This window comes from Mirounga angustirostris, unplaced genomic scaffold (assembly GCF_029215605.1).
Source record: "Mirounga angustirostris isolate CCGP_5_RB_7025 unplaced genomic scaffold, mMirAng1.0.hap1 SCAF_6, whole genome shotgun sequence".
Classification (NCBI taxonomy): Eukaryota; Metazoa; Chordata; class Mammalia; order Carnivora; family Phocidae; genus Mirounga; species Mirounga angustirostris.
In genome coordinates this window covers 120,476,944-120,501,294 of record NW_026991714.1, presented here as the reverse complement: position 1 = coordinate 120,501,294, position 24,351 = coordinate 120,476,944, and the positions used below count along the sequence as shown (strand labels likewise).

At 42.6% G+C, this 24,351-nt stretch overlaps 1 protein-coding gene across 9 annotated transcripts in view; it reads left to right on the top strand.

The window, feature by feature from the left end:
• The window catches only part of CPEB3 (cytoplasmic polyadenylation element binding protein 3), a 202,846-nt gene extending 180,222 nt beyond the window's left edge, over positions 1–22,624 (top strand). For 8 of the 9 annotated variants that reach the window (XM_045878420.3, XM_045878417.3, XM_064595021.1 and 5 more), the window contains one exon: positions 6,542–13,242. In XM_045878420.3, the coding sequence (XP_045734376.1) occupies positions 6,542–6,769 (228 nt within the window). In that variant the 3' untranslated portion in view covers positions 6,770–13,242. Of the gene's footprint in view, positions 1–6,541; positions 13,243–21,610 lie in introns of those variants that run through there. The other variant, XM_064595022.1, reaches the window with a different exon arrangement.
• The last annotated feature ends 1,727 nt before the right edge of the window (positions 22,625–24,351 follow it).

The following is a 24,351-nucleotide window of genomic DNA, read 5'->3' as shown; positions in this document are numbered from 1 at the left end:
CGTGTTCGGTGGGAATGTTAATGAGGTTACTGTGGTTTTTAGGCGTGGATAGATGTACTCTGTGACACATGCCAAGGAGATTAGGAGCACATCATGTTTAAAAGCTTTAGTACACCAAATAAAATGGTTTTTCCAGGAAGCATGTTGTTCCAGATGATAAGAAATGGCCTACCTGACTTCTGAGCAAGCTTCTTCATTTATCCCTATTAAATTATACCTCTTGGCCTCTTTCTCCAATTTGTCCACTCTGACTCCATTATCTAAAATCTTTGCTTCTATTCAACTTCCAGCCCCCGGTGAGCATGCCGTACCTGCCTTGGGGTGGCTGGGTATCTGGCAGACTTAATTTGGTGGTTCCTGTCACCACGGGGCAGACTACAGCAGGGACCATTCTTTAGCTGTCCTTAATAGGACATTTAGCACATCATTCAAACTGAGCTGTAACCTTGACTAATGCCCCCCTTCTCTTTTCTATAACCTTTCAGGCCCAAGGAGAGGGAATTCTGGATCTGTGAATAGTTTATGTTCTCCCTAGGTATCTCCCCTCTGCCACCAAGAGCTGTTTGGTCATTGCTTTAATTACATTGGGAGGTCATTTTGTTGACTGATATAAAAAAAAACTGGAGACAGAAATATTTTCTCTAGCTTGTTAAATACAAAACAGTGTCACATTGAGAACAGTTTGTTCAGGTATGGCTTTCTCTTTATATCATTCTAAATATATTATTCCCTTTATCCAGCTTACAGCTGCTTATCCACGTCAGTCCTTCTTATCCTTAATGGGTATCACAGTTCAGCAATAAGTTCCACATATTTGTCAGCATCCTTGGGCATGGTCATCTCCTTTAGGTGTGTGGTATGAATCCAGATGTCTCTCTAGGAAGTTTTCATCTCCTGTACCTGCAAATCCCTTTAAAGCAGGTCTATTGCATGATATGACTGGCTTTTGCATAGCACTCTGTAGTATTTGGACTTTCATAATGGAAGTGTAGATCAGTAATATGATCCCAGTAGGTTAGTGTCTCCATGTGTTACAGTTTATTGATAACAGAGAAACCCATTTGTATTTTAATAGCTACATGTCTGTGTTTTGGGAAAAACAGAATTAACCTGGATAGTCAAGTAAAACATCACGTAACCGTAGATAGCATTAAGGTACGGCGAAAATTACAAATGGTTTGGGAGTGCCTTTAAGAAACTCTCAAGGGTGCCTGGGTGGCTCAGTTGGTTAGGCGTCTGACTCTTGATTTTGGCTCAGGTCATGATCTCAGGGTTGTGAGGTCGAGCCCCATGTCAGGCTCTGTGCTCGGCAGGGAGTCTGCTTGAGGATTTCTTTCCCTCTCCCTCTGACCCCTCCTCTCTCTCTTTCTATCCCTATCTCTCAAATCTTTAAAAAAGTAAATAAAATAAAATGGTTAATTTTTTATGACTCTAACCTCAATTAAAAAAATTAAGGGACGCTTGGGTGGCTTGGTCAGTTAAGCATCTGCCTTCAGTTCAGGTCATGATCCCAGGGTCCTGGGACCGAGCTGTGCGGGGTCCCTGCTCAGCAGGGAGTCTGCTTTTCCCTCCCCCTCCCCTCTGTTCCTGTTCTCTCTCTCTCTCACAACTAAATAAATAAATAAAATCTTTTAAAAAATTAAGCTCTAAAAAAAAAAAAAAGGCAGACGAAAGAAAAGCCCATATAACCACAATACCTTGTTTACACCTGAAACAATATAGACCAGAGTGTCTCCTTTGTGTTAGACTTGAATCTCCTTACATGCTCTTTTTATATTTGTATGTGTTATAAATGGCTATTGTCTTTCTCTTCCAGCAGCTTTCTTTTGCTGAATGTGAATTCTGTTTGTTCAGACCACTTCTCTCTCCGATCTAGGCTTATCGAGGCTCAGATCTGGTTGCTGGAGCACCCTGAGTATAGGCATCTGCCTGGTGGTAGAAGCAAAGTGGTCTTCAGCTCATAGACTGGTGGTGGAAAAGCAGCTCCCTGGAGGCCCTGCATCTACCAGTAGTCCTCTAGCTTCAGGGCAGAGGGGGTCGTTCCACCATTTTGACTCTCTCCTGGCTTTCAGATGCAAGGAGATCAAGCCAAGTTGATACACTCCCATAAGCCAATAGCTCCATTCCCCCAGGAGTTCACAGTCTCTGAAGACCACCTTCTTCTCTGGACCAGCCATTGTCCTGTCTTACTCCAGGACTCTGTCATCAAGTCGCTTGAAGCTCAGGAGAGATGCTGACCAAGGAAGGACTATAGATAGGAAATGCCAGAGGAGCGGCATGGAGTATTAAGCTCAAAGGAGGAAGGACTAGATCCCTGTGGGACTGAGTAGTTAAGGAAGGCTATGCCTTTTGATGAGGTTGCCATTCAATGGGTAAAGAACAATTCTCTTCAACAAATGGTGCTGGGGTAACTGGGTATCCACATGCAAAAGAATGAAGTTGGACCCCTGCCTCACACTATATACAACATTAATTAAAAACCTAAATACAGGAGCTAAAACCATAAGACTCTTGAAAGAAAACAGGTAAATCTTTATGACCTTGGGTTTGGTAGTGGATTCTTTTTTTTTTTTTTTTAAGATTTTATTTATTTATTTGATAGAGCAAGACAGCACAAGTAGGGGGAACAGTAGAGGGAGAGGGAGAATCAGGCTTCCCGCTGAGCAGGGAGCCCGATGTGGGGCTCGATCCCAGGACCCCGGGATCATGACCCAAGCCGAAGGCAGACACTTAACCATCTGAGCCACCCAGGCGTCCCTTGATAGTGGATTCTTAGATATGACATCAAAAGGAGGAGCAACAAAAGAAAAAATAGATAAATTCGACTTCATCAAAATTAAACTTTTGTGCATCAAAGGACCTTGTCAACAAAGTAAAACAATTTAGAAAATATTTGCAAATCATATGTCTGATGGAAGTCTAGTATCTAGCATATATAAAGAACTCTTACAACTCAACAACAAAAAGAATTTAAAAGTGGGCAGGGGATTGTTCACTTCAAGAACAGCAATAGCCATTTATAATACATACAAATACGAAAAGAGCAATGAAGGAGATTCAAATTTAGCACAGAGAGACTTTTTGGTAATTTTTTTTTTAAGTTACTTATGTTTAAGGGCGCCTGGGCGGCTCAGTCAGTTAAGCGTCTGCCTCCAGCTCAGGTCATGATCCCAAGGTCCTGGGATTGAGCCCCACATCGTCGGGCTCCCTGCTCAGTGGGGAGTCTGCTTCTCCCTCCCCCTCTCCCTCTCCTTCTGTGCTTTCTCTCTCTCTCTCTCTCTCTCTCAAATAAATAATAAAATCTTTGAAAAAAAAGTTACTTATGTTTAGGTATAAAAATGATAATATAATAGAACATTAGTTTATGTGGGTTTTTCCCCCTCTAGTTTTTTTAAGAGCTTAAATTATTTTTTTTAATTGAGGTTAAAGTCATAAAAAATTAACCATTTTAAAGTGAACAATCCAGGGGTACCTGGATGGCTCAGTCATTAAGCATCTGCCTTCGGCTCAGGTCATGATCCCAGGGTCCTGGGTCCAGCCCCACATCGGGCTCCCTGCTCCACAGGAAGCCTGTTCTCCCTCTCCCACTCCCACTGCTTGTGTTCTCTCTCTCGCTGTGTCTCTCTCTGTCAAAAATAAATAAATAAAATCTTTAAAATAAATAAAGTGAACAATCCAGAGCACTTAATACATTCATATTGAATAGACCTTTTTCCAAAGATCTACACGTGGCCAGCAAGCACATGAAAAATGCTCAATGTCATTAGTCAGTAGAGAAATGCAAATCAAGCCACAGTGAAATACCTCTTCACACCTACTAGGATGGCAGGTCACAAAATGGAAAGCAGCAAGTGTTGATGAGTATGTAGAGAAATTGGAACCCTGCGACTTTGCTCGTGGGAGTGTAAAATGGTACAGCCTCTATGGAAAATAATTTGGCAGTTCCTCAAATAAACCCAAAATTGCCATATGCAATTCTTGAGTATATACCTTATAGGTATATACTCAAAAGAATTGAAAACCGGTAATCAAACAAATATATGTACATATATGTTCATAGCAGCACCATTCACAATAGCCAAAAGGTGGAAACCACCCAGTGTCCATCAATGAATGAATGGATAGACAAAATGTGTCTGTCTGTCTGTCTGTCTCTCTCTCTCTCTCTCACACACACACACACACACATATATAATGGAATATTATTCAGTCATAAAAAGGAATGAAATACTGCTGCAGGCTAGAGCGTGGATTGAACAACATAGGATGACGATAAGTGAAAGAAATCAGACACAAAAGGTCACATACTGAGATGCCGTTCATTTAGAATATCTAGACTAGCTAAATCCGTAGGGACAGAAGGCGGGCTGGCCATTAATGGGTTGGGGAGGGGGGATAACTTCTTAGTAGGTACAGGGTCTTCTTTGGGGGATGAAACTGTTTGGGGACCAGATAGAGGTGGTGGTTGTCCAGCGCTGTGAATGAATTAAATGGCACTGAATGGTCCCTTTAAAATTGTTAATTTTATGTTAAAAAGAAAAGAAAGACCTGGCCTCATTGGGTACATAAAACTGAGTGGGCTGAGCATTGAAGGTGGGAAGAAAGTGTAAGTAAAGGTGGCAGCCAGGTAGAGTGTGAGTTGGGGCCCCGCTGGGGAGCCTGGGGCAGATGGTGCAGCCTCTGGCTTGTGTCTGAGTCGTGGGAGACGGGGAGCACCCTGTCAGACTGAGGCAGCAGGGCTTACTGCTATGGGCAGCAGAGAATTGGAATGGCTTGCGACCAGGAGAGGAACACCACAGGAGTAGATGAGTGGAAATGTCAGCATGTTCATGGGAGAATGAGCCAGGGAAGGCCTGGAGCTGGTGGTCAGTGTGGAGGTTGGCAGTGCTGGACACAGCCGGTCGAGCTGGGACGGCCTGGACTAGAGGGGACGCAGCAGGGATCTGAACCATGCTTCGTGCTTCGGCTGGGCCAGGCCCGTTCCTCGGCTTTATGCTCGTTGACTCATTTAATCCTCCTCGGAGCTCTGTCAAGTATGAATTCTTCTTCTCCCCCAGTGCACAGATGAGGACACAGGCTCAGAATGGCCTAGATTTGAACCCAGGCAGGCGACCCCAGAGCCACTACAGTTCTAGTTATGATGCAGAGATCAGTGCAAGAGATTTTTTTGAAGCCCATTCACTAACTTGTAAGGCTGAGGAGAGGGAAATTGGAAGAAAGGAACTAGAGCCAGAGTAAAGACCTTTACCCCTGGGTATCCAAAAGCTGATACAGGTCTTCTTGGGTGGGTCTTCCAAGCCAGAGTATCTGGCTGGCCGACGGTCCTGCGGACTGGAGTCATGGCTAGAGACAGAACTCCAGAGGAGGCCAGCAGAGGGGCCTTCCAAAGGCGGGGGGGGGGCCCTAGGTAGGCCCCCTTTCGTGCTCCCCGCGTGCTGTTCCCCCTGCTTCCCCTCCCCTGTACCCTGCCTCAATGCCCTGCCAGGCCCTCCCGGCCACAGCGAGGTAGTTTGAATCACCAGGCAGTTAGTTCCTGTCAAAAAGCCCTGGGTCCTTGTCTCTATAGCCACAGTGGTTGCCTTTCCCCAGAATGGCTCTGGAGGGCTGCGTGGGAAGGGGCCTGATCACAGACTTGCCACCTTGATGCTAATTTCTAACATTCGAGATGAAAACATGAATGATGTGAGGTTCTAGGAAGGGGACATGGGGAAAACTCTGGTAACTCTGTTCTTCCTGCTTTTGATTTCCACATACACAGCATTGCTTCGTTTCAATTATGAAATGCCCCCTGAAGGGCTGTGAGGAAAAGCTCTCCTCTAGTGAAGCTTCCAGTTATGGGGGGAGATTAAGGCAGTAAAGTCCAAAAAATAAGAAAGTCTCAATTATTATAATAGCTTAGCACTTCACTAGCCCCCTTGGCTTTCCCGTCTAGTCCTCTGGACAGGGCCCTGGGATGATAGACTTTTGGAAGCCTCGTCACTGAAACACGGAGACCCAGAGCCTCACTGTGGTATCACGTCTCCGCCTGTCTGGCCGGCCCCGTGACTCTTCCCCTCCGGCCTGGCTCGCGCCACGCCATTCCCCAGCTACGTGCCCTGCCTTGGCCTGCTTGCGGGCTTTGTCCCAGCTGGTTCCTCTCCCTGACCGCACTCTCTCACCCCGCATGGCCAGGTGCTGCCTGGCCTTCAGGATTCCACTCAGGTGCTTTTACACACACCACCTCTCTTAATCCTCACCAGCACCCTTGGAGGCGGACATTGTTGTTCCCATTTTACAGATACGCAAATATGTGTGCACATCTGTGTATAAATTACATGCACTTTACAGACACACAGAGCGAACAGAAGCACAGAGGGAGGTTAAGAATTTGCCTGTGATCGCAGCACCTGTAAATGGAGCGATTCCAAAGCCCCGATTTGCACTTTGACTCACACCTTTGTCTGCCCGACACCCGTCGTTCAGCTATACTGTAAACCCTCAAAGGAAGAAACTGAGGAAGCCTTGCTAAGCATGTTTTCCTGTCTTTCCTCTTTGGGTCCAGGTGGAAGTGAAGCCATATGTGCTGGATGATCAGATGTGTGATGAGTGCCAGGGCACGCGCTGTGGTGGGAAGTTTGCCCCGTTCTTCTGTGCCAACGTCACCTGTCTGCAGTATTACTGCGAATACTGCTGGGCGAGCATACATTCCCGCGCCGGGCGGGAGTTCCACAAACCGCTGGTGAAGGAGGGAGGCGACCGCCCTCGGCACGTCCCGTTCCGCTGGAGCTGAGCCCAGGGCAGACCCAGCCACAAGTACTGGAGTAGATAACAAGGAGGGAAAAAGAGAGGGCACTGCCTCAGGGCTTACAGTGTTCTGGAAATCTGTGCATTCGTTCTCGATTTTTAAAGAAGAAATGGGTCTTTTTATTACTATTATTTACAGTCATATTACTGAACTCAGTGTCCAGTATAATGCAAAATTGCAGAGTGTATAACGGTACTGATTTGCACTTTGATTCACACCTTTGTCTGCTTGGTACCTTAATTTCTTACACCTGATTTGTCACTCGTAGACTGCCATTCTCATCAGCGGCCATCAGGTTGATGTCTGTGATTTTTTTTTGTTTGTTGTTGTTGTGTTGTTGTTGTTGTTGTTGTTGTTGTTCTGATTGTTTTTGAACTGGAGCATGCACTTATTTTCAGAAACTTAGAGAGTTGCCCCTAGGAGAAGACTTACCAAAGGTAATACTCGTGAGTAGGTGGCAGATGTAGCAAAAACTTCACAACAGTTCAGCGATCATTAGTTGGGGTCATTTAGAGTAAGGGTAACCCTTAATGAAAATAGGCCTTTAGTTTTCTATTTTGACATGTAAGGATACCTCATAAGCTGAATCTTTATTTTTCCTTCATGTTTGATTTTTGTTTTGCTGAGGATTTTGGTTAGATCTTTTAGTGTTATGTAAATTTATGCTGCAATAGCTTTTGCTGCTATTAAGATGGTATTATTAATACCATAATACTCTCTTCAGGCTAAGGTATCAATTTAAAGAAACCCAACAACACACGTTTGTGATTTAGGGATAGAATCAGCTGCCGAAAGGAGATCAGAATAGACAACAGAAAGCTTCAACGGAAGGTCACTATTTCTGACTGCATGTTTACTTAATCAGGTTGCTGCATGCAATAAATTTTATATCCAATGTCTAGTATAAAACCTTCCCACAATGCACAAATTAAGAATCTATATAAGCTATAAAATAACTGATTTTTTTAAAAGAGTTTTTTTTCACTCAAAGAATTGGTAATTGACTGGAGGAAGGCATGCCTCAATAAATGGAATGCTTCTGAAATTAGGAAGAGCCCATAACAGAATGACCTATATTACAACCAATATAAAACCTAGGTGTAGGATATTCTTAAAGCAAATTTGTGGATGGTAGATGAAGTACTTTGCGGTGCTCTGTTATATATTGTGCAATTTATTTTATATAGTAAAGTGATTATGTCTAACTGTGATCAAACTTAACTGTTTAAAGCCTCTGTGTCAGACATTAACGAACTTGACAGTTCATAACTGGTATATTATTAACTAACACATGAGCTCTTAGTTACAATCTCCTAGTGCTTGCACCATTTACATAGCTTCAGACCTTGTCCAGAAAACCAAAGAGCTCATCTTAGCTTACAAACACTAGGAATATATACAGTATATAGAGATAAGTTGTCAGATTGACAAACTAGGCACATTTTAAGAAAGTTGCGTGGCGGTGATGCTAAAGAAATGTCTGTCCAAAACAAGATGGCCTGGGCAGGGCTGGTTGTCTGGGTGAGAAATTTAATTACTTAATTCCCTGGATTTATCCTGTAAAGCTTGAATAGAAGTAAGACCTGCTAGAACTACCATGGACATTTTTTTAGCATTCACTCTTGGGCTGCAGATAGTAATATATAAACACACACAATGATTGTGAGACTATGTAAATCTTTTTTTTTTTTTTTAATCTTCTTCCTATGTTTTGGAATTCTGGGGACAATCTGACTGGATATGACACTGCAGAATAGATTTAAGTCGCTGTGTTTTATGTGCTGTGATGTCCTTGTCCTGTCTCTTAAGACTGCTTGTTTTTGTTTTGTTTTGTTTTGTTTTGTTTCTCCAATGTTTAGTTGCAATTACCAGCTCTCAAACTATAGTTTGTTTTCAAAAAGGAAAAAACAAAATAGTTTTTTACTGGATTAAAAATGCTTATTAGACTTCTCCCCTTTTGAGGTTACCTCTGGGCTTTTTGGTAATAATTGCGTTTTTCCAGCCCAGCTGTGGTTTTCTGTTTGTTTTTTTTCTATGTTTGTGGTTTTTTTCATCTGTACAAGAAATTTTGTTATGCACTACTACTTTTTGTATTCTAGACAGTTTTCAAAAGTTGGCTGAAGATTTTTTTGTTTGTTTGTTTTTAAGGAAAAAGGCATGCTTTCTGACTGACATGATCTTTTGCAATACCTCAATTTTGAAATATAGGAAAGAAAATGATATTTTCTAAGTAAGTTTATTCAGAAAAATATATATTAATTTAATTCTGCAAGAAAAAATGATTTAACAGATGGGTAACTTTATTTTTTTCATGCTTATTTGTGTTTTTTGAAAATGAAGTTAGAGCTTTATAACTATAATATTAAAGATCATATCTAACCTACAGAAATCTACCTAATTATGTGAAAGAAGCAAAACTTTTTGAAGAAGCACCCCTCTTTCATGTACTAAAACAACACTGAGATTAAAAAAAAAAAAAGCTGGAAGCTTGTACAGCGGGAAGCTGATGTGGAGGTGAAAACCATTGTCATGAAGAATAGGTTACAAAGAATAAACTCCCTTTGGTGCTGAAAGTTGTGGATAGATGGTGGAAACTACTTTCCCTTCATTTGTATATTTATAATCAAGCGTTGATTGTGCACGACTGACCAGGATTGTGAAAGAGTTCTTCTGTTTGTATTTTTTTAAAGAGAACTTTTTTAGTTTATTAAATTATAACATGTTCCCTTTTGTTTTGTAAATAAATGTGCCCCCAAGTTGTTAATGTTATATTAAAAGAGAGGGTCCTTCAAAAAAATTATTTTTTAAAACACAAGAGGTGTTCTGACCTGCAACTTGACTGGGAAGCCCCTGGGTATCACAGGTCCTGTTGTGGCCTTTCCTTGATGTGACACTTGAACTAGTCGATTTTTTGAAGGCTAAAACCTAACCTCGACTATTTGTTGTTATGTGCAATACTGTTTGTACTGTTTGTATAAAAAATAGAAAAAAAAAAAGAAAAGAAAAAAGGCATAAATCTTTATTGCAGATTTATTTTCATTGCAAACTTTAGACATTGTGATTCACTGAAATCATTTTTCTACTGTCAAATATGTACCTTTTCTTCATGCTGGTATTTTTTCAATAGTAATGTAGCCTTTGTACTGAGACAAATTTTCATTGTTATTTTTAGAAAGATTTTTTGCTAAGAAAAAAATTAAACATATTTACATATTTTTCATTTTATTTCGTATTTTCTTTAAGGAGTGCTTTCTCAATCATTAATAGAGTTGTTTCTGGGAGGGACTTTCATATCTGGTCAATGTCATAATATTATTTTGTATTTTTACTTGGAATAAATTAATTTTATGATGCTAATTCTTTAAAAGTTTATTTTTTTCATTTTCAGTTATTTTTGAAGCTAAAACCTTTGTAATATTGTTACTAAAGTGTCTAGTTTTTTGAAATGCAAAGCTTTATGTATTAACTTGCTGATGTGGTTTACAATAGTGTGACAACGATGAACATGGTTGGTTATGTAAAGTGATTGGAAAATGTAATGGATAATTGGGTAATAAAATGACAGAATGAGCAGAACATGTGAGATTTTGACAAGCCTTTTCCTTTATTACAGTGGTTTAGTGTAAGACTAGGGATGTCACAGTACAGTTCTCTAGGGATGTCACAGTGGGTTTATACAACACCAGGTGCAGCCAGATCTGGGGCCCTGATAATGGAGTCACCCCCACCGAAATACCACCAGGTTGAAAACCCGGCTAGGTCAACAGAATGATTCACGGTTTTTCCCCTCTAACTCTTCATTATGTCCTGTGTGTGTGCGTGCATGTGTGTGAGAGAGAGAGAATCTGCCACCAACTGCTGTCCATGTGTGAGACGGAGCCTTTCGCCCAGGCCAGATCTTCCCCTTGCATTTACAGTGGTGACGTCCGGGAACAGAGGGACGCTGCCAGGTGGACGCCACCTTCTTTGTAGTGAGGCTTGGATCGCGGTGTCCCTCCCGACTTCCCTCCCGTCCGGCGCGGGTGGCATGCAGAGGAAGCATGCTCGGACATCACCACTGTATATGGACAGTCTCAGACTTGGTCTTCCTCCACCACCCCCCGCCACCCCCCCACCCCCGTTATGGTGCCCCTGGTTTGTCCCTCTTTGTGGCAACCTCTGGCCACTCCGAGCATGATCTGTCTGCCCTCCTGCTGCTTTTCCAACACCCAGCTCACCCTGAAGCCATGCTGTTAGGGCAGTGAGTCCCTGTACTGGCACCTCAAACGAAAACAAACTCAGAACACCTACGACTGCAAAACTGGTGTTGCGTAAACAGAACATTCAATGACTTGCTCTAGATAGATGGTGTGTTTCTACTAGTCCTTGACGGCCCCCTTCCAGCTCCATTGCTGCGGAGGTGAGGTTATCAGTAACTTGGAGAAACGTGTGTCCAGAGTCGGCTCCTGGGTATGCTCTATGTATTCAGTTTTGTAAATAATATATAGATTAGATCAAGTCGTGATGTAAAATTTTAACTCAAATTGGGTACTACTGGTTGGAATTTTACATTAACTACAAATAAGTGATTAGGAACAGAAGAAAAGAAATTGGAAAATTCTTGCTTAGTGGTATCAAGATTATGCTTAGATTTCTGCCTATTTCTTGTGTTTTATAGCTTGTTCGTGAGGCATGGGCTAATGCAGCGTACTGCATTTATGCAAGTAGCAAGTAACTGCTAGTTTTCCTTTTATCTATTATATTAGCAACAAAATGGCATTTAACTGGGTAAAGCTCCTACCTAAATATTTGAGTATTGTGACATCTCTACTTGCAAGGTTTGAGTGAAAGATTAGTCACAGATTAGTGAAAAAAAAGTATCTTTTTGTTAAAAGTGGCTTATTTGTATGGGTTGTTGCTTTTTCACCAGTTTGTATGGTATGTCAGTTAACATTTTGTTTTTTTTTTTATAATAACCAAACTTCTCTATCTCAGCTGCAATAGTGTTCCATTTTACCACAGAGTATTTTATAATTAATGCTGTTGACTTTATACCCCAAAATGGGTCAAGAAGTGGATATGTGATTTAGGGATGTTCAAATTTGTATGATGCAGTTTAAGGGCAACAAGTAGAAAACTCGGGTGCTAATACAGGATAACTTCTCGCTTTCTTTTCTGGATATAGTTCTGTTGGGGTATAAAGTATTAGGTATTTGTATTTTTGCTGTCAAAATAATGGACATAACTTTTAGAGTGTTCACAGCTAAGATCTCTGTATTTGTTTTTCAACTAACAACTAATTTTAAATGTATTGTATCTTTTATTACCTGTTCTCTTAGATTGTTTTTGCTAGTAAACCTTACTCAGCTTCCGCCTTTGGGGCTTGGACTAATATTGCTTGTATGGAACTGCAGTACTGTGACTACACATGGAGCTCAATGCAGCTATTGCTTACAACTGCTTAAACTTTGTAGTTTGGACTTCATTTTTTTCTGTAATAACAACTTATTAAATATAGTTGTATGAAGTACTGACACTTGTCATCCTTTACATTTGCTAGGGAATAGCTTGGAGTATGCGGATTGCATCTGGGAACATTCGCACATTCAGATTTGCTTGATTCGCCTTTTTGGGAGGGGGGACACATGATGGCAGATGAAGGACAGCAAAATTCACCTTTTCTCTGATGCAACACTTTTTCTTTCTTCTACTTTTTTTTTTTTTTTTTAAACCACAAGTATAGGGATGCCTGGGTGGCTCAGTCAAGTTTAAGCTTCTGCCTTTGGCTCAGGTCATGATCTCAGGGTCTTGGGATCAAGTCCTGCATGGGGCTCCCTGCTCAGCCGGGAGCCTGCTTCTCCCTCTCCACTCGCTATCTCTTTCTCTCGCTCTCAAATATATAAATGAAAACTTAAAAAAGACAACTATAAAGCACAAGTGTATTTGATAAAGGAAGGTATTTGTTGACACAATGCACGTGTATTCAATACAAGGTTTTTAGTGGGGCAGTTAGGTTTTCATGCCAGCACTTGAAACCAATTTTCAAAATCAAAACCAAGGAAGTCAATGAAAACGTAAGTACGCCCCTTTCGTTCTACTTTTTACCCTAGACACTCTCTGATCATTTCAGAAAATGGGTCTTTAGGGCGCCTGGGTGGCTCAGTTGGTTAAGCGACTGCCTTCGGCTCAGGTCATGATCCTGGAGTCCCGGGATCGAGTCCCAGGATCGAGTCCCAGGATCGAGTCCCGCATCGGGCTCCCTGCTCAGCGGGGAGTCTGCTTCTCCCTCTCCCGCTCCCCCCTCTTGTGCTCTCTCTCTCTCTCACTCTTTCTCTCAAATAAATAAAATCTTAAAAAAAAAGAAAAGAAAATGGGTCTTTAAAATCCCGTATCGACTTTGGACGCGCTAGAAGTTTAATCCTTTTAGAAAATGGATCACAGGTCGCTGCACGAAAGAACCCCCCGGAGAGCTTTTACAAACTGCAGGTGCGGGTGGCCCACCCCCGAGATCGCTTTCACTGGTTTGGGGTGGGGTCTGGCGCGGGTGTTTTTGAGCTCCCGGGGCCGTCCGCCAAGTCCTCGGGCCGTGCGGGGGCGCCCGGGCCCTCGGGGAGTCCAGCCGCGGCTCGGGGCCCGCCCGCCCGCCCGCCCCACCCTGACGGGGGCGGCCGGAGCGGCGCGGGGTGCTCGGCTCCGGGAAGGGATGGGGGCCGCTGGGGGCGTCCGCAGGCTCCCTCGGGCCCCGCTCAGGCCGCGGCCTGGGGGCGCCCGGTGGCACACACGCTCGGCGGGCGCGGGCTCCCGCAGGCCTTCTCCCGCCCTGCAGCCGGCACCCAGACCCGGCTCCCACGGCCGCCCCGCCCCCGAGGAGGCCCCCATTCGCCCCTCGCCCAGCGCCGCAGGTAAGCGGACCCAGCCGGGTGCGCCCGGAGGGGCGGCTCGCGTCGCCGGGCTCCGCCTGCGCGGCCAGCTGGGTGCCCCGGAGCCCGGCGCCGACGCGGGAGGCCGGAGTCGGAGCCCCGCCGTCCGGCGGCACTTAACGTTTGGAGCTCTCGATCCCTCTCGCAGCCCCCTCCAAGCTGGGCGGAGGAATATTACGTTTCGGGCCCCTTTCACTTCGGGTTTTCTAAAAATGTATCCTCCTGCACTAAGCCACAAATGGAACCCTACTTTCAGAATGCTGGGCTGACTTGGACCCCCACATTTGTCCCCTGGCAGAAGACGTTCTGCAGTCCGAACTCTTGGCGTGCAGGGGGAGCGGGAGCCTGTTCCTTGCAGGGCCGGACCTCGGGGGCCCCGCCCGGGCGCGCGGAGCTCGGCCAGGGGTCGGAGCAGCCCCCTCGCTAGACCGTCCCCGCGCTGAGCCCAGCAGGCTGGGGGCCTCCTCACCCGCAAACGCGGACGGACGCTCAGCTTTAAAATTGGACTTGGGTGGCTCCTCACCGGACCCTTGGGTCGCTCGGGCCCTCTCCAAATCCTAGTCTAACTGGGACGGTTAATGCTCGGGGAAACGGGGTGAGGGAGCCCGGTGGATGGGTCCTACTGCTATTCACAGGGCGGGTGGGAAGAAAACCCTTTCCTCTCCGCCTTTGAGGTGCCGTGATTAAGAGCCTTCGAGTTAACTGACGAAAGACAAATTAATAGAGGAGACAGAGCTTATTCTCATGCACGTGAATGAGAATATTCAATACATTAATTCACGCACATGAATCATCTAAAGGTGGGGTTTAGAACCTGACTTAATGGGAGAGAGCGAGCGGGGCGAACAGGGCTTCAAATGGTTTCTTAGGAAAGACCGTGGGTCTTCGGGAGAAGAAATGGCGAAGTTGGTGATGAGGTTTGTTTACGCGGGTGCGAGTGCCCTCCCCGTCTTCTTCCGGGCCAGTGAAGAACACCCCCTCCCCGGGGGCCCCCACAGATAAACGGCTGGAATAAAGCTCTCACTAGCACGAGAAGAGTCACCCTTCGTCTGTGCCGAGATACGGTGCTCCGTAGTCTGAGTCCGGGCATTGTGGGGGCTCCGGGAACCAGGACTTGGCCGAGCGCGTGCGCACCCACTCACCGCAGCATTTCCGTCTGGCCCCGCAGGGCAGCCCACGTCTTGTCATTTTCTTTGTTGCTACTGGTCAAGTCTTTGGTTAAGATGGTTTGAACTGGGGCGCCTGGGTGGCTCAGCTGGTTAAGCGACTGCCTTCGGCTCAGGTCATGATCCTGGAGTCCCGGGATCCGCATCGGGCTCCCTGCTCAGCAGGGAGTCTGCTTCTCCCTCTGACCCTCCCCCCTCTCATGCTATCTCATTCTCTCTCTCAAATAAATAAATAAAAAATCTTTAAAAAAAAAAAGTGGTTTGAACTGTAATCTCACTTATATGTGGGATCTAAAAACGGAGCAAAACAAAACCCAGACTCACAGATACGGAGAACCGATGGGTGGTTGCGGGACGGAAAAGGGGAAGGCGGGTGGGGCAGAAAATGAGTGAAGGGGACAAAAAGTACAAACTTGCAGCTATGAAATAAGTCGTGAGGAAGTCATGTACAGTGTGGGGAATAATCAGTAATATTGCGCTCTGTAAAATTTTTTTTCAAAGATAAAAATGAAGCTTATAGGGCTCACATGGTTAAGCATCTGCCTTCGGCTCAGGTCATGACCTCAGGGTCCTGGGATCGAGTCCCGCATCGGGCTCCTTGCTTGGCAGGGAGTCTGCTTCTCCCTCTCCCCTCTACCTCTCCCCCTGCTCATGCTGCTCTCTCTCTGTCTCAAATGAGTAAGATCTTTAAAAAAAAAAAAAGGAAAAATTTTAGAATCATGTCAGTTGAAAGATGCTCCTTAATCTCCAACCACGCCAAGAACTCAGTCACCATCTAAACCAGAGGGTGAACTCCAAATTTGTTCCTCATTCGGGCCAGGAGTCCTGTCTCCCAGTCCCCTCCTCCCTTAGACCCAGGAGTCCAGTCTTCCCACCCCTGCATCCAGGCTCCAGCCCCACCTCTCACTACCCTGCAGCTTTTGATTTATGTTAACATGGTATATCTTCATCTCTTACTTTTTTTTTTTTTAAGACTTATTGATTTATTTGAGAGAGAGAGAAAGAGTGCAAATGGGGGGGATGGGCAGTGGGAGAGACTCTTCAAGCAGACTCCCCTTGAGCATGGATCCCCAAAGTGGGGCTCAATCTCATGACCCATGAGATCATGGCCTGAGCTGAAACCAAGAGTGGACTAAATCACCCAGCCATCCCTTCATCTCTACTTTAAAAAATTTTTTAATTGTTAATTGTTTAAAAAAGCCACGTAACACAAAATTTGCCATCTTAACCATTTCTAAGTATACAGTTCAATCGTGTTAAGTATATTTATTGTTGTGCAGTGGATCTCCAGAACATTTTTAATCCTTCAAAACTGAAACTCTATATCCATTAAGCAACAACTCCCCACTTCCTCCTCCTCAGGCCCTGGCAACTACCATTCTTCTTGTTTCTGTGAATTTACTTACTTTAACTACTCTAGATACTTCATTTAAATGGAATCACAAGGTTTATTTGTCTTTTTATGACTAGCTTATTTCACTTAGGGTAATATCCTCAAAGTTCATCCATGTTGTAACATACGTCGGAATTTCCTTCCTTTTTAAAGGTAATATTTCATTGTTGGTCTGTACCACATTTTGTTTATCCATTCATCCATTGGTGCACTTTGGTTGCCTCTACCTCTTGGGTATTGTGAATAACGCTGCTATGAAAATAGGTGTGGCAAATATCTCTTCAAGATCCTGCTTTCAGGGGCACCTAGGTGGCTCAGTCGGTTAAGCATCTGCCTTCGGCTCAGGTCATGATCCCAGGGTCCTGGAATCAAGCCCCACATCAGGCTCCTGGCTCAGCAGGGAGCCTGCTTCTCCCTCTCCCTCTGCTGCTCCCCCTGCTTGTGCTCTCTCTCTCTGTCAAATAAATAATAAATAAAATATTTTTTAAAAAAGATCCTGCTTTCAATTCTACTGGATACTCAGAAGTAGAACTGTTGGATCATATGGCAATTATATTTCTGATTTTTGAGGGAGCACCATACTGTTTTCCATAGTGGTGGCACCATTTTATTTCCCACCAGCAGTGCACAAGGGTTCCAATTTCTTCACATTCTTCCCAATCCTTATTTTTTTTAAGATTTGAGAGAGAGAGAGAGAGAGAGCACAAGCATGGGGAGGGGCTCAATCCCAGGACTAGGATCATGACCTGAGCCGAAGGCAGACACTTCAACTGAACCACCCAGGTGCCCCTGTTTTTTTGATAGTAACCATCCTAGTTAGTATGAAGTGATTCCATCCATTTACATTTAATCTATGTCTTTATATCTAAAGTGGGTTTCTTGTAGATAATATGTAGTTGGGTCTTATTTTTTAAATCTACTCTCTCAGTCTCTGCCTTGGTGTATTTAGGCCATTTACACTTAAAATGATTATTGATATAGTTGGATTAAAATCTACCATATTACAGCTGTTTTTGACTCATTGTTCTCATTTTTTGTTTCTTCTAAAGACTCCCAAACTTTTTCTGCCTTCTCTGTATTCTTTTGAGCAGATTATAAGATTCTCTCATATAATGTCAATTTTACTTATTTTACAAAGTTTTTACTGGTGGCCCTAGGGTATGCAGTTTACATTGGCACTACTCTAAGTCCACTTTCAAATAACACTATACTGTGCTTCATGGGTAGTGCAGATATCTTATAAGAGAGTATTTCCAGTTCCTTCCTCTTGTCCTTTATAACATGGCTGTCATTCATGTCACTTACATATAATCACCAAGTACATTGTTGCTGTTTTTATTACTAAATTATAATTCCAGTATAGTTAACATACAGTGTGTTATATGAATTTAAAGTGTACAATGTAGTGATTCAACAATTTCATACATCACCCAGTGCTCATCATGACAAGTGCCCTCCTTAATCCCTGTCACCCATTTCACCCATCCCTCCACCCACCTTCCCTCTGGTAATCATCAGTTTGTTCTGTATAGTTAAGAATCTATTTCTTGGGGAAGACCTGGGTGGCTCAGTTGGTGAAGTGTCTGCCTTCGGCTCGGGTCATGATCCCAGGGTCCTGGGATCGAGCCCCGCATCAGGCTCCTTGCTCAGTGGGGAGCCTTCTTCTCCCTCTCCCATTCCCCCTGCTTGTGTTCCCTCTCTGGCTGTGTCTCTGTCAAATAAATAAATAAAATCTTTAAAAAAATATATTTCTTGGTTTGTCTCTCTCTCTTTTGTCCCCCCTTTATTTTTTTCTTAAACTCCACATGAGTGATTATCATATGGTATTTGTCTTTCTCTGACTTATTTCGCTTAGCATTATAGTCTCTAGCTCCATCCACGTCATTGCAAATGGCAAGATTTCATTATTTTTATGGCTGGGTAATATTCCATTTTGTATATATACCACATCTTCTTTATCCATTCATCTACTGATGGACACTTGGGCTACTTCCATAGTTTGGCTATTGTAAATAATGCTGCAATAAAAATAGGGGAGCATATAGCCCTTTGAATTAATTTTTGTATTGTTAGTATTATTTTGAACAGTTTTCTATTAGATCAGTTAAGCACAAAAAAAGTTAAAGGTGTTATTTTACCTTCATTTATTCCTTTTCATGTTTGTCCTTTATATAGATCAGAGTTTCTGACTTGTACCATTTTCTTCCTCCCTGAAGAATTTCTTTCAACACTCTGCAAGGCAGGTCTACTGGTGACAAATTCCCTCAGTTTTTGTCTGAGAAGGTCTTTATTTCTTCTTCATTTTTATTTTTATTTTTTTAAAGATTTTGTCAGAGAGAGCACAAGCAGGGAGAGTGGCAGGCAGAGGGAGAAGCAGGCTCCCTGCTGAGCAAGGAGCCCAATGGCGGGACTCGATCCCAGGACCCGAGGATCATGACCTGAGCTGAAGGCAGATGCTTAACCGACTGAGCCACCCAGGAGCCCCTCTCCTTCATTTTAAAGGATAATTTTGCTCAACACAGAATTGTAGGTTGGTGGGGTTTTTACTTTCACCACTTTAAAGATTTCACTCCATTCTTTTCTTGTTTGCATATTTTGTGAAGAAAAGTCTGATAAATTTTCATCATTGTTCCTTTATAGTTAAGTTTTCCTCCTCCGGCTTCTTTCAAAATTTTTTGTCTTTGGCTTTCTGCAGTTTAAATATGATATGCCTGGGTGTAGATCTGGTTATTTATTCTGCTTGCCATTCTCTGAGCTTCCTGACATTAATTTTAAAACCCTCTCAGTCATTATTACTTTAAAATATTTCTTTTGCTTTCTCTCTCTTTTGATATTCCATTACGCATATGGTACACTGTTTATAATTATCTTTTTTTTTTTTAAAGATTTTATTTATTTGAGAGAGAGAATGAGATAGAGAGTGAGAGCATGAGAAGGGGGAGGGTCAGAGGGAGAAGCAGACTCCCTGCTGAGCAGGGAGCCCGATGCAGGACTCGATCCCAGGACTCCAGGATCATGACCTGAGCCGAAGGCAGTGGCTTAACTAACTGAGCCACCCAGGTGCCCTGTCCTTTTCTTTTTTTAAGATTTTATTTTTAGTTGTCAGAGAGCATAAGCAGGGGGGAGCAGCAGGCAGAGGGAGAAGCAGGCTCCCCACTGAGCAGGGAGCCCAATGTGGGACTCGATCCCAGGACCCGAGGATCATGACCTGAGCTGAAGGCAGATGCTTAACCAACTGAGCCACCCAGGCGTCCCATCTTTTTTATTCTTTTTTTCCCCCCTCTCTTTGCATTTCAGTTTGTGAAGTTTCTACTGAAGTATCTTCAAGTTCACTTGACTCAGTGTCAAGTCTGTTGAACCCATCAAAAGTATTTTCATTTCTGTTACAGTGCTTTGATTTTTAGCATTTACTTTTAATTCTGTCTCAGGTTTCATCTATTCTTGCATGTTGTTCGCGTGTTCCATTAAAGCCCACGGCATATTAATCATAGTTACATTGAATTTCTGGTAATTCCCAAATCTTTGCCATAGGAGTCTGGTAGTGTTGCTTGCTTTGTCTCTTCATATCATGTCTTTCTTGCCTTAGCATGTTTTGTAATTTTTTGTTGAAAGTTGGATATGAATGGTCAATGGGTCTTTAGTGTGAGACTTTATCTGAGTTAGATTCAGTTTCATGTTTGTTGTAGTTGTGGGTGTTCCAGGCTTCAGGTTCCTCTAGTGTCTTGTTTCTGCCTTCCCTCTTGTCTTTGGGTTTCCCTAGAAGCTTTTTTTAAAGATTTTTTTTTTTTTTTTTTTTTTTTTAAAGAGTTTATTTATTTATTCATGAGAGACAGAGAGAGAGAGAGAAGCAGGCTCCCAAGGAGCAGGGAGCCCGATGCGGGACTCGATCCCAGGACCCTGGGATCATGACCTGAGCCGAAGGCAGACGCTTAACCATCTGAGCCACCCAGGCGCCCGAGATTTTTTTTTTTTTTTTAAATTTGAGAGAGAGAGAATGAGAGACAGAGAGCATGAGAGGGAGGAGGGTCAGAGAGAGAAGCAGACTCCCCGCCGAGCAGGGAGCCCGATGCGGGACTCGATCCCGGGACTCCAGGATCATGACCTGAGCCGAAGGCAGTCGCTTAACCAACTGAGCCACCCAGGCACCCTAGAAGCTTTTTTTAAACAGATAATTATTGAGATATAATTCACACCCTATACAATTCACCCATGTTTAAGTGTGCAATTCACTGGGTTTTATATCTTCAGATATATGCAACCATCACTACAGCCAATTTTAGAACATTTTCATCACCTCAGATTACCTATCACCCACTTATACCACACTCCCAGCCTTAAGCAATCATTAGTTTTCTATCTCTATAGATTTCCCTGTTATGGATGTTTCATATGAATGGAATCATGGAACATGTGGTCTTCTGTGACTTCTTTCACTTAGCATGTTCTCAAGGTTCATCCATGTTGTAGCATGAATCGGTACTTACAATTTTTGTGGCAAAATGTCCCACTTGGTAAGAATATACCACATTTTGTTTGTCAGTTAATGAATATTTGGGGTTTTTTGGTTATTCTTTGCCTTTTATAAGTAATGTTGTTGTAAACATCTGTGTACAAGTTTCTATATGAACATGTTTTTATTTTACTTTTTTTTTTTTTAAGATTATTTATTTGACAGAGACAGCGAGAGAGGGAACTTAAGCAGGGGGAGTGGGAGAGGGAGAAGCAGGCTTCCCGCGGAGCAGGGAGCCTCACGTGGGGCTCGATCCCAGGACCCTGGGACCATGACCTGAGCCAAAGGCAGACGCTTAACAACTGAGCCACCCAGGCGCCCCGAACATGTTTTTATTACACTTGGGTAAATTCCGAAGAATGGGATTAGTGGGTCATCTATAAGTGTGTGTTTACCTTTATAAGACACTGCCAAACTGTACTACGAAGTGGCTGTACCATTTTGCATGCCGAATAGCAGTGTATGAGAGTTCCAGTTGCTCTGCATCTTTTTTTTAACAGTTTATATTGTGTTAAAATTTTTTAACTATTCTCATAGGTATGTAATGGTGGTGATATACCACTACACTATTGTTAAAGATGTTGCACATCTTTTCACATGCTTATTTGCCTTCCAGAGATCTTCTTTGATGATGTGTCTGTTCAAATCTTTGTTTTTAAACTGGGTTGTTTAGGGGTACGTGGCCGGCTCAGTCAGAAGAGCATGCAATTCTTGATCTTAGGGTTGTGAGTTTGAGCCCCATGTTGGGTGCAGAAATTACTTAAAACAACAACAACAAAAAACTTGGGTTGTTTAGTTTTGGGAGTTCATTATAATTTTTTTTTTTTGGTAAAGATTTTATTTATTTATGTATTATAGAGCGCGCACGAGAGAAACAGCATGAGAGGGGAGAAGGTCAGAGGGAGAAGCAGGCTCGCCGCTGAGCTGGGAGCCCGATGTGGGACTCGATCCTAGGACTCCAGGATCATGACCTGAGCCGAAGGCAGTCGCTTAACCAACTGAGCCACCCAGGCGCCCTCAAATAGTGGAAGCTCTTTTTTTTTTTTTAAAGTATGATTTATAATTTTTTCTCTATGGATGTTTTGGTATTCTAAGAAATCTTTTGCCCAACGCAACATCACAGAAATTGTTTACTCTTTCTAAAAGTTAGTTTTATCATGCACATCCATGATTAATTCTGAATTAAATCTTGCATGAGGTATAAGGTATGTCTGGACTTGTTGGGTTTTCTTTTTTTAAACATATGAATACCCATGTTTTGAAAAGATTATCCTTTCTCTATTGTTTCGCTTTAGCACATTTGTAGAAAACCGACTATATAAAGTGAGTATATTTGTAGGCAATCAATTCTGTTGTTCATTGATCTATCTTTAATGCCAATACTACACTCTTGATTACTACCTGTTTATAAGCTTTAAAATCTAACAGTGTGAATCTTCCAACTATTGCTTTATTGTTTTTTATTACTCTGGGTCTTTTGCCTTTCCATATAAATTTTAGAATCTGTTTATTGACTTCTACAAAATATCCTGCTGGAATTTTGATTGGAATTGCCTTGTGTCTACAGATCAGTCTGGGGAGAAGAATTGAAATCTTAACAATATTGAGTTTTCAATCCATTACATTTTTCAAGGTCTTTTTGGTTTCTTTCATCAGCATTTTGTAGTTTTCAGATTTAAGATTTTATTTATTGACAGACAGATAGAGAGCACAAGTAGGCAGAGTGGCAGACAGAGGGAGAGGGAGAGGCAGGCTTTCTGCTGAGTAGGGAGCCGGACATGGGGCTCGATCCCAGGACCCTAGGATTATGACCTGAGCTGAAGGCAGCCACTTAACCGACTGAGCCACCCAGGCGCCCCTAAAACAGAATTTTAAAGACTTATAGCTATTTAATCTGATTTGGTGCTATTATATACAGTATGTTTAATATTTTCAATTTCCAATTTTTTATTGTCAGTATATAGACATACAACTTTTTGTATATTGACCTTGTATCCTGCGAACTTGCTAAACTCCTTTATTTCTAGTAGGTTTTTGTAGATTCTCTGGAATTTTATACAATCTATACAGTCATTATAAGTAGAAAGTTTTATTTTCTAATCTCTGTGCTTTCCTTTTATGGCCTTACTGCACTGGGTAGGACCTCAAGTGTATCTTTGATCTATCTTTATGCCCATACTACACTTTCTTGGAGGAAGTAGACACAAAGTAAGATTTCTTGCAATTTGCCAGGACTTGCATTATGGTTCAGCATATGGTCAGTTTGGCAAATATTCCACAGAAGCTTCCAAAGAATGTATTCTGGAGTTGTTGGGTATCTCTCTCTATATATATGTCAATTAAGTCACGTTTGTTAATTGTGTTAAAATTATCTATATCCTGCTTTTTTTTTTTCCTGGTCTGCTTGCTTTATTGAAAGAGGTGTGTTAAAATCTCTCACTGTGACCTTCAAGTTGTCCCATTTCTCTTTTGTAGTTTTGTCTATTTTTGCATCATAGATTTTGAGGTATCAATTTGGAATTGTTATAAAAGGTTAACTGGATTGCATCGAGATACACTTTTATTACAAATAATACCGCCCTGAAGGGTACTTTCTCTGAAATTAATATAACTGTACCAGCTATTGACCTTGGTATCCTCCCTCCTCACTGGTCTTTGAGCTTCTCCCACTGTATTTGGCACAGAGTAGAAAATGATGAATAAATGATGTGCAGATGACTGCCATTTAATTTTCTATTTTTCAAATGTGAGATAACCATTCATATTTCCCCAGCGTTTCATTTTTGCCTGTTTTTAGTCTTTATATAAATGGCTGCAAACTACATATTTTTTCACCCTTGTTTTAGAAATTTATCCATGTTTTCTTACACATTGATTTTTCACTGCTGTATAGTATTTCATTATATAAACAAACCCCCAGATCTTACTCAGTCTCATGCCTTCAAATATTATTTTCCAAATTTGTTTCTGGTCTTGGCCTTCCTTTTGCACTCTAAATTCCTATAACCTACTATAACCTATACTCTACCTTGATATGTAACAGTAGTCTCAAATTTAATGACCAAAAGACAATTTCTGATTTCCTAACCCTTCTTCTCTCCCAAATTTCCTCCCTTTTTAGTCTTCTATATCTTCCCAAATACCACTGCTGTGTAAGAACCAAACCAAGATGGAAACACATTGGTTTTATGTTGAGGTACAGGCAGGAGGACAGACAGACCTGACTGGGGTAAAAATGGTGGGATATGATTTAGAGAAAATTAGAGAGAGGCAGGGGCCAGAACCTGTAAGTCCTGTAGACTGTGATAAGGAGTTCATATCAGTGTGTTAGAGGAAGCTACTGGAGGATTTGGCAAGCAGGGAAGACCAGCTAGAAAACAGTAGTTCAAGAGAGTTAAGATGATGGGAACCATAAGAGTAGTAACGGAGAAAGGTGAACAGATTTGGAATTTATCTTAGAGCTAGAGATGGTACAACTTGCTGAGGGATTGGATACAGGGATGTGCAAGAAATAGATGTAGGTCAAAGGTGACTTCTTGTCTCTTGTCCCATAATCTCCCTTTCCTTCTGGACCTCCTATTTAGTGTACTATGCTTTCA